Here is a 14,546-nt window from a genome sequence, read left to right on the forward strand (position 1 = left end):
TGCTTTTAATCTTGTTCTTAAATGTGTTATTTTCTTGCTCATACTAATATAATACTTGGTTAAATAATACTCTCCTACTTTTGTTAGCCTTTGAGTATCTTATTTTGGAAACAGAGGAAGAATATCCTTGGAGAATGCTCAGGCCTGTCAAAAAAGCGTTCCCAAGACCTGAACAAGTTGATGAAGCAACCCATTTGTCAAACCTAGCAGTGCAGAAAAATGCCAGCACCTTTTTCAAGAAGTATGACCAAACGGAGTTGCAGGAATTACTTACAACCATGTCCTCTAGTTGGCTGGCTTCAAAAGATGACATACACTGCCCAATAGAGCTTCCCAGCGGACTGGTGAGCCAGCTAAGAAACATAAGTTCCCGGACTGCAATTTTGCTAGCACCAGTGGTTTCAGATATACCCTTAGATTGTAAAGAAGTCCATCAGATTTTGAGAGAATTGACTGTTGGAATTTATTGTTTAAACCAGATACCTTTGATCAGTTTAGATGGTAATTATGATCAAAGCACTTCTTGTCAGCTTCCTCCAGCTTACATTGATACCAGAATTGGACAAATTTTGATCAGTGTTGATTACATGCTAAAAGCACTGTGGCATGGGGCATACATACCCAAAGAGAAACGCGTCAGGTTTTCTAAGCTGTGGCGCTCTGAAATGGACATTGATGCAGATGGAAAACCCCAAACAGAGGAGAATATTTTTTTAAAGTTTTGCTCAGGAGGTGAGTATAAAAATACCTTCCTTTATTTTTTCTGCTATTATACTCCTAATAAGTTTAATGCTGCATATGTATGTGAGTAAATGTGTGTGTGTGTGGTATTCACTTAAAAACTAGGATCATTACTTGAAAAAATATAAGTTGTTGGACCTCTTGTAAAACTATAAGCTGTCCAAAAATGGTCATTTGCCACAATTCAAAAAGAGCTTAGCTTCTACTGCAGTTATTTAAATGAGCGGTCAGATATTCTCAAAAGTAGTCAGAATGCTCTATCTGAAAATAATTATAGCTCCAGGCTTATGAATTGACATAGGCATTTATTTTTTTCTAATACTATTTTACATAGCTTTCTTTATATTTACTTGCTATGTTTGTGTAACTAAGATTTAAAATCAGTTACCTTGTTGTATGATAAATAAGGTGTTAGAGACAAAATATCTTCTAACTTTTAGTAATATATAACTAATAATTTCTACAGTATTAGAATACTGTCAGTTTACAGATACGACAACAACTATATATTTTTTTAATTGAAGAGTAACATTTGAATTTAAGTGGTACAAATATATTTTTATGGCAGGCAACAAGTGTTTTAAATGTTTCATTTGACCTTGTAGATTTTTGTATTTCTATGTTTTACAGGTCTAACTGATGTTTCTACTGAACAGGATTTTGAGGGAATCTATGATGAAAATATGAATGAAGATCCAACTTACGATCCAAACAGTACAGAAGAAAAAAGTTTCTTCATGCAATATGCTGATAACATAATACTTAAAGTGACATTTGGTTGTACGCAAGTTGAGCAACATGAAAATTTTTTTAGGTTTGATGCAATTTATAGACTCACCAATGTTATAAGATCAACAGAGGACTACTTAAATACAGAAACATATCAGAGATTACAGCAGAGATTAGCTCTTCACCAAAAGCTTCTGAAGAAACAGTTAGAAAAAAACATTACAATCCACAGAAATATAGAATATCTCAAGTTAATGAGCTTTTTAATTCCATTTTTACTGGGGTTTAAAAAGAAGATGGAAATCCCAAATTTAAATAAACTACTTCAGCCATATTCAAGTAAGAAATGTAATTTTACTGATTTTTTAAATTCAAATTCTATGTTTTTATATAAAAATACAAAGAAAACTATTTGAATATGTTGAATATGTAGGATGTAATTTGAGTTCTGAATGTAGTAACTTTAAATGCCTGAGATTAATTGTGATACGCTATGTATCACATAACGTGATTCCTTTGAAATCAGCCATGTATCATTAGTACAGCCATGCTGTACTAATGATAAATTCATCCCAATATAGTTATTCCAAAATAACATGTTTCCACTAAAATAAATCTGTCTAGGGTCTAATACTTTCAGTGTTAAAATTTATTTAGTGTTTTAAACTATTTCATAATACTACTTCACTTAAAAACATCTTTTTGTAGATCAAGAGCTTAAAACAGAGAGAGAGTTGCCACCGTTTTCTCTTGGACAAAATTTTAAATGTCAGCATTTTCAATATGCACAGAATGAGTATTTTCATGCCCATGGAGGGATTGAATTTGATGTTGGTACTCCTTCGATACAGGATATTTCAGAAGAGATCAAGGTTTTGGTTTGCTCTCTTTCATGTAATGTATGTGTGCGTGTCTTCACAGCTAGTAAGATATGAGAAAATATTGTAGTTTATCTGTACTTGAAGAGGTGAGAATGGTAATGGTGTATACCCCCTGCTCCAAAGCAAACATACAAATACTCTTCTGTCTGTCTTGCTATGGCTCTGGGTCAAGTTATGTAGTCTGAGGATACTTTCATTCCTGTTTTCATACTCCATGGGGAACTGAATCAGTATTTTGCCCTGGAATTACATGTTGTGGAATAGGCAGTACTGTGCTTATTCCAGGAGGGTGAAATTTTAACTATGGATTTCGCTTTTTCTATGCAGCATAGGATTTTGCCTTTAAAACCTGTACAGTGCCAGATATTGCCAGGTGTTAGATAGCTACTGTTCTTAAAATGCTTGTTCTAAGTTAGTAGGTTTATCTAGACTATGTTAAGTTGGAAGGTTTGTTTGATTATCCAAGCAGTTTTTATAGACCAGGCTAGTAGAGTTCAGTACTCATTTTCAAATAAGTATGCTGTTAGAATATTTAGTGTCAGTACTGAGCTATACATATTTACCTAAGCTGTCTTAATCATAAGGACGGTATTGCCCTAAAAGATACATAGCCCTTAGGTATCAGACTTCTTGTTTTAACATATAACATGTGGCATTTCTGCATGGCATAATGCCAGTTTTGGGAATCACCAAAACAGATTCACCTGAGGAGGTATAAACTATTCCCAGAGGAATAGTTTAATATAATATATAATAATAAATAAATAATAAATACATAATATATATTCTAATAAATAATCCGTATCTAATTTTTTATATTATTATGTATTTGCCCTGTCATCTGAAAACGATCTGTATAAAGATGCAAAGCACCTTAAAATGTGAAAAGAAGTCAGAATTGTATTTCAGCTTGTACGTTTGATGAGCATTGATATGACTGGTGAGGCTGTAATTCTAACAATCATTTTATTAACATAAACATTTATGTATGGTTAATTTAATAACTGTTTCCCCATAGGCTGCCTATGAAAAAATACAACATAGTGTATCAAGCCACATGGCTCAGTTGTTTAGCATGGGTATGCTGTGTAGAGAACACTATCCTCTTCCAGTCATGGAATTTGATGGTAAGAGGTAAGGAATGTACGTAGTAGCACAGATGATAAAATACAGTCTTTGAAATAGGTCTTTTTTGTTCTCAGGTTGACTGTTACTTAACTGAAATTACTGAGTACACCCTGAAAGTTTGCAGGAATAAAGATTTTTATAGCTTGATGGAGAAAATGTAATTTTATCCAAGTTTCATTTTAACAGCTTAAACAACTCTTTCAAATGCTACTTAGTGTTGTACATGCATCTAATTGGGTTACTGGCTACATTTTTTGCAAGCATTGTTTTTGTGTAATGTTGCTGTTCTGGAAATAATGAAAACCTAAAGTTTTGTAGAAACAAATTTAAACTGTGTTTAATTTAGCTATATTAAAATAAATTTAATATATAAGATTCCTTAATTGTCTTTTCAATGACTTGAATTCAAGCATTTAAAAGTATTCTTATAAAAGCACTATAAAACTAATGTTTAAGTTTGAAAACAAGCAGAGGCTGTCGCTTTTTTCTCTCACTTTCAAATTTGGCAATGCTCAAATGTCCTATAGGAGGCCATGGTAATATCATTTCTTGTATAGAAAAGTGGGAGTCTTGATGAACGTATACTAAATTCCAGGTAAGTACTTCGTGTAATTCCAAGTAATTTGTGCTAACTAATCTAAAACTATTACTCAAACATATTTCATAAAAAATATTTTCATTTTGAAATTCTCTATTTAAATTTAAAATGTTAATACTTGTTTAACTATTATGGTTACTGAAAATGCTTTAACTTTAAAAATAAAATGACTCCTGAGGTAGTATAAACTAGTTGCATTCTACTGGTTTCAGTAATAACCTGAAGGTTAGCTAGGTGGAGGACAAGGCATATATATTTAATGCATACATTATAATGGTGTAGGACTGCAAGGGATCTCTAGAGTTCCAGCAGTTCATAATCTTGTTCTTAGTGAAGGTGAAGTATTTGTAGAACATTCCTAACAGATATTTTACTTCATAACATTCGGTGGTTGAAGATTCTGTTTTAATAGACAGTGTGCTCCCATATTTCGCATCCTTAAAAAGGAAAACTCATAACATTTAAGCCTTTTTGCAGTCCTTTCTGCAAATTTAGCTGAATACTTGAATTCTTCCTGCAGAGGACAACAACTAAACACTATTCTTTCTAACATATTTTTACAGACTGGGAGTGTATTGGTATACCATCTTCATTTTTTTTTTCAGATTCTTACTGCAGTAATAACAAACCTCCCATATTTCTTCTCCTGTTATCTATTATTGCAGTTCATCAATAAGCCATCAATAACTATTCATTGAGCACAGATTTTTCAATAAACTGTGTGTGCATTCTTTACTGTGATTTACTGAAAAAGAGTGTATTTCCTCAGTTTGCTAATGATAAGTCACGTGGGATGTTGTAAAAAGTTTTACCAAGATTCACCATGTCATGTTTCTGTCTTGTCTATATAAATTGCTGTCCTGAGAAAAGAATGTAAGCCAAAAATGTTATGGAGAGCTCTTAAATGTTTTCTTTCTAACCTGTGGGTTTTCATGTTTTAATTACAGTTACTATGTGATCTGTATTGAATTTGAAGGTTTTTATCAGCAGCTATATAAGACACCATGGTGGGCAGCCATAAATGAAAGAATAAGCACTCTTAAGCCTAAAAGAGTTGCCTTTACTGATTTACAGACTCTTGAGCAATTCAAAAAAAGATTTGGTTACAAGGAAGCTATTAAATGCAAGGTATTTGATGAAATTTTTTTCTCTTAGAGTGCATCTGCATTCGAGAAATTTAAATACAAACATTATGATAGAGTGTATTCATACAATCTACAGTGAACTGTTTGTTTCCAAGCCTGTGGATTCCACCCGAGATCAATAAATGGAATTGTAGTCTCTAGGTTTATGTATCATCACTGCTACTAATGGCTCTGCAGCCTCTATTCTACCCTCATTAACATTTTCAAACCCTGATTTCACATCTCATTCAGTTGCACACGAACAATGTGCCATTGTCTTCAGTATTATGATATAAAGCTGATGAAGGATAAAAAAATGATTGCAGATTCATAATTTAGTAGATTACGTTGCATGGATGATGTGAGCCACAGCAGATGCCATTCACTTGGCTAGTGTACATCTGCTTTGGTTGCTTTATTTCTGATATAAGTAAACTGTAATGAAATGATGTTTAGTCTCTGTAACACATAGTACAGCTTGTGAATCTCAGCAACAAATCTGTTGAGGTAGCCTGATAACATTTTTGCACAATCATTCTCAGAGAACGGTCTTTAGCTGGTATAAATTTGATAGTCAGAGCCCTGTTATACAAACTCATACCAATTGAAAACTACTGTCTAGGACGATCTAAAATTAAAGAACTGAAGTTAATGCATTCATGTTATCTTTTCCAAAGTATAAATTATTACAAATTTCTTCTGAAGTACTAATACGGTTTTATTTTCTACAAATTTTAGAGCTTAGCGTATGGTATGAAATCAGCTGCCAAGAGAGGACTAGCTGCTATCTTCCTGACTTTTTGTCGTAAAGCATCTACCTCCAGTTTCAATGTTGTTGATGAATCTGGTTTTGCCCTTCTTCACCATGCTTCTATGTACAATCGTGTTCCAATTATATATCAACTGATTAAATCTCATGCAGATATCAATCAGAGATGCATTGTTCGCATTAACCTTGGTAAGATACAGTGTGCGTTGAGAGAACAATGATTTTTAGGATCCTGCATTCTTTTTCACTCCTGTTAGGCGTTTTGTGAAAAGAGTATCAATACAGAGAAATGTGATCTCTTTCTAAACTTTGCGAAAACTTCAGAGAAGAAACTTCACAGGAATCTAGCTCTGGTGTGAGAAACGGACCTGAGCAAGTCACAATATCTCATTCTCTTAAAAGCTTTAAACTTCTAATTTTTAAGCTATTCATGACTGAATACACAATTGTGCACTCATCTGTGGAATGTCTGTCCTTTACGGGCTGTAGGATTTGGAAGTACAAAGAATGACAATTAATTGTATTATTCCTTTTGACAAGGAACCAGCTATGCCAGGTGGCAGAATAGATTAAAAACTATTTCATGTGGCTGTCCTTGTTTTTAATAGACCTTTGAGAAAAATGAAATTAAACATTCCTACTTTGTAAGCCCAGTAGGATGGTGAAGTCTGCATTTTCTAGGAATGCCACGCGTTCGTTCCTGAAGGACCATGGTTTTTTACTTCACAGATGAAGTACCAATGAAGAAAAGTAACCATGGTCAGGAACCGTACTTAAACGACGAGACTTGTTAAGAAAGGTTTCTGATACAGATTTTAAAACTTACATAACTTGAGTTTACCATTGTCCTTTCTAACTGGTTTGATTAGTAGAGCTGGATTCCTTCCATCTTCTGTAGTAGAAAGAGAAAATAGGAACAAATTCCTGTGCGTTAGTATATCTGTTTGCACGGAAATACACTGTTCTTAAAGAGTTTTTTTTCTGTCTTTCTGTAAGTTTCAGGCATCTCCTTTATTGGACTAGCTATGTAGAAGGATAGAAAAAATGTTCTGTTCATTGGAAATATTCAAGATTATTCAGCCTCATTTTATAGTGGTCTTGATTATTTGTTTCATTTAAATTATGTCTGTTTATATTATTCCCTATAAGACTTATATTCTTCTTCTTCATAATATCTATGTATCTATACCTCCAGAAATGTTTACCTACATTTTTTCTCTCATATATGTATGTACAAATATTTAGTGATATATGCATTTTTTGTATAAAATAAAAGTAGAATATATGATAATGTTTATAAAACTGATATTTTACACAGGAGAACACTCACAAAAGAGTAAGGTAGAAAAAGCACGTGAGTATAGTATTAAGCTTATCAGTCATATTTTCCACTAACTTTTGTTGAATATGTTAGCCTTGGATGTCAAAATGCATATATCTTAAAAACATAAATATATAAATTGCTAAATGAATAATGTGTGGGAAACTATTCACCACAAGAGAGGGAAGAATCAATTTTTAAAATGAAAATTAGTCTTGTACCTGTGCAATCTTCACAGAAAATAACTTATCTCAGAATAATAGGTGTTGACTGGGTATGTCCAACATTTTTAGTTGCTTTAAAAAAAATAAAAGCAGGTGTGGAAAAAATTAAGCAGTGTATTCAAAGTTTCATTTAAAAGTAGTTCTGAGTCTGCAATAGTAAACACTACTTATGATAAACTAGTTCACATATGTAATATTTGTTGCCATCTTTATTCCCTGTCTAAGGAAAGGATTTTTTTTTTTTTTACCTTATTGGTTTACTGTCTGCTTATTTAGAGGTAAGTGAAGACTCTTAGTTCCCTGAATAGCTTGATATTTGATATCTTTGTGTTTAAAAATACATATGTCTGTAGCTAATATACGTAATGTGATTTTTTTTTTTCCCTAACTTATTTCAAACTGCCTGCTGTGCTGTGCTACGTTTTCTTTCCACTTTTTAGAGTGAGTTGTTGATGCCAGTGATCTTGGTTAGTTCTGAGTTGCCATTTTAGAGGGTGACTCTCTCCTTTTTATGTTACTTTTCAAAAGGAAGTGGTGGTGGAATAGAACATAATCCCATCACAAGGGGGATATTTTCTTTCACAACTGAATGAATTCTATACTTCTGGAGCTTATTATTTAGCAGTAACTACTGTTCATCCTTACAAATGTTGGCACTGCCAGGTCTTCAGAGTGATAGTATTGTTTCTAATTGTATACTGTATGCTTATTTTCAGGAAAAAGAAGTGTGCAGACTTATGAAAAGTCTGGTAAGTTACCTATTACCCTTGCTCTATAGGGAACACAAAGGAAAAGGGAAAAAAGTATTCACATTTAAATCAAGAAGACTATAATACAAGTTTTTGGAGACTGTAAAAACAAAATTTTCCAAAATATATATACTGTAATATGGAAGATGGGACATTTTATTTTTGTATGTTGAGAAAAGCTGACTGTGCTATTACTGAACTAACAGCTTTTATCAGTTGTTTATATAAGCTGTTTCTGCACATATAATGAAAATACCCTTATACACACAGATACTTTAAATCATTTGCTTATTTAGGTCAGCATGTGAGATTTTTCTCATATATTAGTTCTAGGTCCTACTGCCTTACACTTAGCAGCTCAGTGTGGATCTATTGAAACACTTAACTGTCTCCTTGCCATGAAGGCAGATTATAAAGTGTCTGATCATCGAGGATGGCTGGCTGTCCATTATGCAGCATTCTATGATAATATTGCTTGTATCACAGTTCTCTGCAGAAAAGACCCTAATCTACTAGAGACTGAAACAACATCTGAGTAAGTTACTAAAAGTGTTTTCAGTAATGCAGTATTAAAAAAGTCATTGTTTAAAAAAAAAAAAAAAAAGTTAAGAGAAAAAAGTTGAGATTGAGAAGAGGGGAAAAAAACTTACAAAATAAGGATGACATAATATGTTTTCAGCACTATCCTTAAATGTATGGAGGCAGATCCACCAGTGTCATCTACAATTAAAAGTTTAGCTGCCTTGAAGGACAGAGTTTTATAATTTCTTGTTCTTTAGGCTGGAAATATCAATTATTGTGTTTTTCTATTTTTATGATGCATCTATGGACTGGATGAGTGAAGACATATTATAAGCATTAGCAATTGTACCCTTTTCTACCATTAGTTATGGTTGCTGTTGTGGCATAGGCACATCCAAACAGATTGGTTGCTGGCTGTTTTCAGGGAACAGAAGAGAACAAGATGTAGGGCTTGTCATGTGCAAGTCTGCTCCAATAACCATTCCTTCAGTGTGGAACAGATATGGGTTATTTGTCCATATGAAAGTAGAATAACTTATCTGAAAATGTTGATGTCTAACTTGTAGCATCAAAATGTATGTTGAAATAGAGTTGAAGGAGAAGAGAGAGGATTTTGGTCCTGCTGATGTGCTAAGGTGTTTTTTTTTTTTTGTTTTTTTTTTTTTTGTTTTTTTTTTTTTTTTTTTTTGCCTTATGATACTGTGCAGCTTTGTATCTGCCAACAACAGAAACTGAAAGGTCTTTTGTAACATTCATTGGAGTTGACAGAAAATTGAGCATTGTCAGTCTAACTTGAAGTCTCCTTGTCAGCCTCAGTTCAGCCTAATGCAAATAAAAACTGAATAGACAAAACTTGTAAAATATGGTAAATTAATATATCAGAATAAAAAGCTTCCTATTTGTATCTTTTCGGATTTCATTTAAAAGTACTATTTTAATAATTCTGTGAAATTCTCTTTAAGTAACCATGTCTTAAATAATATTTGACATAGAAAAAGTTATGTATATTTATATTAGAATGTCTTCTTGTGCCTTAAAGGTATCAAGTTACTCCACTACTGCTTACTGCCATATCTGGAGCATTAGACACACTTCAGTATTTGTTTTCTCTTGGTGCCAACTGCAAAAAAACTGACAGTGAAGGAAACAATGTAATTCATTTAGCAGTGCTTTACTTTCACACAGAAATTCTTAAGCATCTGTTAGAGATAAATAATCCACATCTTCCAGTTTGGAGTACTATTGTAGGTAAGTACATAAGTGTGTCTCCAAGCATTTCATAGGTAGAATTCCTATCTAACCACTTGCAGTTTCCCTCCAGTTTTGAAATTACATAACCCTCAAATTACAAGTAATGAAACCAAAGTGAATCAGGATCAGAATTTCTCTAGGGACGTACTCTTTAACGTAAGTATTATTGGGGTTATTTCTTCTCTTTGACGTTTGAATTTGATGGAAAAAGTGTAACCTCTGCATGCTAAAAATCTAAGTTTGTCACATGAATAGTAGATTTCATCTTCATTTCGAGACTACTGTCCACTAAAGTACTGTTTTATTCCATTCTCAGGCATTTCTTCTACTATTTTGAGGCTATCAGGCTAACACTTAAGAATGTTTTTGAATTTTTGTATGCAATTAATCTCATGCAGTGAAATAAAGCTATTCAAGTGATTGTTATGTGCTTTCAGGATCAATATCTTCTAGTATTAAAGGTACACCTGTAACACAGCTTGACAGTGGAAAAAGTAGCGTCTTGGAGAAATGCGTGCTCTTTTTGGAAGCAGCATTTGTTTTGCGTAATTGTGATCCTTTTGACTTAATTTTAAATTTTAAACAGAACAAAGGATATTATCTGCAAAGTTGTCACCCTGTAAAGTCACAGGTATACTTACTGCTGTTGCTAGCTTCTCTTTCTTGTGAAGAGGGCCTTGCAAAGGATATTATATGCTATTTTTACTGCATTAAATACTGCAAGGTACAGACTATGAAAAGAGCTTGATTGAAGGTAAAAGCTAATATTTCTATATTGTTCCTACTACTGCCAGAAGAATAACATTTGAGGATTCTTCAGAGTTCATGGTGCAGTTAGGAAAACTTTTTGCAGGCCTTGTGTAAGAATGATTTTTTTTGGGGGGGGGGGGGGGCTTTGAGAGGAGGATTTTTTCCCCCAGTAACAAGCAGTTACGTACTCACATATTCACATGAACACATAGCACTTGAATATTTCTGTCATAGTATGTTTGTCTTTTAAGTGTACAATAAATTTTTTTCTTAATTTGAGTTCTGGGAAAGGAAATTCTTCTCGACCTACCAACAACAGAAATATCTGGCATGAAAACTTGTTTACGTTGATGGGATTTTTACTATTGATTTCATGAAATAGGAATCTGTGGCTGCAATGGAATATCATTATGGTGAAATACACTACAGTATTTTAAGGGTCTAGGAATCTACCATTCCTATTCAAAAGTATAATTGTTTTGTGGATTTCTTTTTTTGTAAAATGTATTTTAATTCTAAATAGGAATGTTAAACTGTGAAGATACTAGAAGGAGAGAAATGGCCATTAGGTCTTTGGAAGTACTTTGCTTAGCAAAAGATTACTACTGGGAGTGCATTTTGGATGCAGGTAATACAGTGCATCAAATATACTTAATATTTGCTTGAACGTTACTGTGGTAAGGCCTAAAATTAACTACACTGTCATCTGTTGCTAGCAACAATGCTGCTGCACAAAGATTTCATAAAGTGCTAAATGCAGCCAAACAATTCCTGTTTTATTCAGAACAGATTAAAAAGGCTGCTTGATGTATGTGTAATATGGATCACAATGGTTAAGTAACTACTTTGGGGATTAATTTTCTCTCTGGTAACATAAAATAACAGAGTAAGCTTAAAAAAAAAAAAAAAGAAAAAAGAAAAAAAAAAGAAAAAGAAAATTAAGCTATGGTATACTAAATCTAAAGCTATATAAAGACTGGATAAAAAACATTTTGAAAAACAATGCTGCTAATCTTAAAGCTGCTAATAATTTTAAAACTGAACTTGTCGGAAGCTGGAGAGCCAGTGAGCTAGTACAGAATCAAGATTTTAATAGGTACAGCGAAGGCTTTTGCAGAAAGACTGAATGTCAAAATTCCTTTTATAAAGGATAAGCATGGGAAACTGTAAACTCAGTACGGAGCATCAATGAAGTTATCAGACAGTAAGTTTAAAAGCAACAAAGTTGAATGCTTTTTCAGGCATATTGTGGATTGTAAGTATTGTGAAAACTAAAAGTGTTAGAGCTCAGTCCGTTTCCCATTCTCTTTTCTAAACATCAGCTACAAGCTGGAGATAAAATGCTGGGCTAGACTTAACTTTGGTCTGATTATAGTCTAACAGTTTTTGTATGTGGCAGTCTTGTAAAGCTACAGTAATCAGAGTGATCAGATGTGCAGAGGTGTACCTTCCTGAGGAAGTTTGAAACTGGAGATAGTTAGGTGTATTAGGTTAGATTAACATTTGAGCCATGCTTTTAGGCTACCAGTTTTGGATATATAGTCCTGATTGACGCATGCATCCTGTTTGCATCTCTCTGTAAGTTAACATTCTTTAACAGAAGTAGTATATATAAAATAGTATACTTGAGAATCAGAGTAGTATGCCTGCATCTGCATGTTTCAAAATCTCGTGTATTTAATAAGAACAAGACTCAGCTTAACTCAGAGGCTTTTTCATTATATTCTGTAGTTGTGTACGATATACCAAAACCATATCTTCCAAAATTTTTTTCCAGGAGAAGTTACACGTTTTTATAAATATATTCAGATGTCTGATTAAGTTTTGCATTTTATTTGTATTTCAAGAGAGGTTAAATCTTAGAGGTAAGATATGTTCTACTTATCTGTTTCTCTTATTTATCTGATATTCTGAATGTCAGTTGAAAATAAATACTATTTTGGATGTTTTTTGTCATGACTGAAAGTAAGTCATGTGACTTTGTTTTTTTGCAGGCACTATATCCCCTATAATAAATTTGTTAAAAAGCCAGGATATTGAGCTTGCGTGCTTGGCTTCAGGTGTTCTTAGTAACATTTCAACTCATGATGCCGTTTCCAAAGCTTTAGCAAAAGCTGGAGGCATTTCTGTGTTGGTTGATTTGTTGGACTGTGGTGAACCCGAATTGCAGTCCCGCTGTGCTGTTATCTTATATGATATTGCTCATTTGGACAATTACCGGAATGTCATTGCAGAGCTGGTAAGCCTGAATCCAGAATTATTTATTAAGCTTAAGTGATAAAGCTACTGTCAGCCTGCCCTCACACACAAACCTACTGTAGAGTCTCTCTTTGGGTAGTTTCATATAACGGATGTACTCTTTTTTTCTACTTTAGGGTGGAATCCCATCTTTGGTAAATCTTTTGGAAAGTAAAATGGATGATTTGTTGGTAAATGTAATAAATTGTATCCGAGTGTTATGCATTCAGAACAAAAGTAATCAAGAGGAAGTGAAGGAACATCAGGGTATCCCATTACTTATTCAGTTTCTAACTTCACATTCAGGTAAAAATTCATCTATGTATATTCTCCTTTTTGTGTGTGTCATATTCTTGTTGTAAACACTTGAAAAGCATAAACTTTTATTACTGATCGCAATGTGTCTGTTGTTCGCTCACAGGATCTGAGAAAAGGCTGCCACAGTTAATTGAAAAATTAAATCAGTTCCTTATTGAATATGGATTTTTCTTTCACATCAGATTAGTTTAAGCAGCATACTTTAAAGCGTTTACATTTACAAAGTATACATGTATTGTATAAAATGATTCACAAACTAAATTTCAATACAGAAACATCAAAGGAAATATATGATTAAGTGAAGAGTCCTGCTCCCACCTTGGCTGCAGCCTGCATAGCTTGATCACTTTTTTTTTTTTTTTTTTTTGGTGGGGGGGGGGGGGTTTGATATTGTTATGTGGAGTTGCCTGTCAGGTAAATCAGCATTGTTTTCATTATATTGATAAAGGTTGTGTGAATGAAAATTTTATGTGTGAGTAGCATAAAAGTATCATCTTTAAACCCACACTTAATCAAAAAAAATTTTTATCTTATATAAAGTCAAAATAAAATCACACTTTAAAACAAAGCATTTATAACCACAATAAAGTTTATTATGGTTCCTGAATGCAAATACTGTAGAATTTTAGAGTATCTGCTAGTCTTCAACATTTGGACTTGAAAGCCATTCAGAATCTATAGGGATCTGATATGCGTTGAACAGGAATCTGGGCAAAATAACTGTTTTGTTGATTGTTGTTTGTTTGTTTGTTTGATCTGCATTAGTTCATTTAAAAACTTTCAGTGCTAACACTTATTTGAAATCAAATCTGTTTAAATTACATGAGTTTCTATATGTAAAAATAACAAATGGTTGCACTGGTTCTTACCTCTAACTGATAAATACTTCTTGCATTCAAAGGTGTACTACAGGCTGTGTCTTCTGCAGCTATTGCAGAACTTGCTCGAGGGAATAGAAAAATGCAGGATGTCATTGCAAATGCAGAGGCAATTGATCCTCTAGTTAAACTGCTAAAAAAAAGGAATATCAATGTACAGATAGAAGGTGCTACGGCTATAGAGGCACTATGTGAAAACAACACTCATGTGCAGAAGGCATTCCTGGAAAAATCAGTAACAAAGGATCTGTTGAAGCTCTTAAAGGCAAGAATTTCTCTTGTGTTTGTTGGATTGTTTGACATCAATTTGTTCAGGAGAAAAGAG

The 14,546-nt window shown here is 33.3% G+C and overlaps 1 protein-coding gene across 1 annotated transcript in view; it reads left to right on the forward strand.

The window, feature by feature from the left end:
* ANKAR (ankyrin and armadillo repeat containing) overlaps positions 1–14,546 on the forward strand; it is a 24,784-nt gene continuing 10,238 nt past the window's right edge. The window contains exons 1-12 of the mRNA XM_062578935.1: positions 1–732; positions 1,372–1,809; positions 2,179–2,394; positions 3,464–3,485; positions 5,025–5,205; positions 5,940–6,159; positions 8,598–8,799; positions 9,826–10,034; positions 11,311–11,415; positions 12,782–13,026; positions 13,163–13,331; positions 14,245–14,486. Of these exons, the coding sequence (XP_062434919.1) occupies positions 135–732; positions 1,372–1,809; positions 2,179–2,394; positions 3,464–3,485; positions 5,025–5,205; positions 5,940–6,159; positions 8,598–8,799; positions 9,826–10,034; positions 11,311–11,415; positions 12,782–13,026; positions 13,163–13,331; positions 14,245–14,486 (2,847 nt within the window). The 5' untranslated portion in view covers positions 1–134. The remainder of the gene's footprint in view (positions 733–1,371; positions 1,810–2,178; positions 2,395–3,463; positions 3,486–5,024; positions 5,206–5,939; positions 6,160–8,597; positions 8,800–9,825; positions 10,035–11,310; positions 11,416–12,781; positions 13,027–13,162; positions 13,332–14,244; positions 14,487–14,546) is intronic.

Source organism: Rhea pennata, chromosome 6 (genome assembly GCF_028389875.1).
Source record: "Rhea pennata isolate bPtePen1 chromosome 6, bPtePen1.pri, whole genome shotgun sequence".
Taxonomy (NCBI): Eukaryota; Metazoa; Chordata; class Aves; order Rheiformes; family Rheidae; genus Rhea; species Rhea pennata.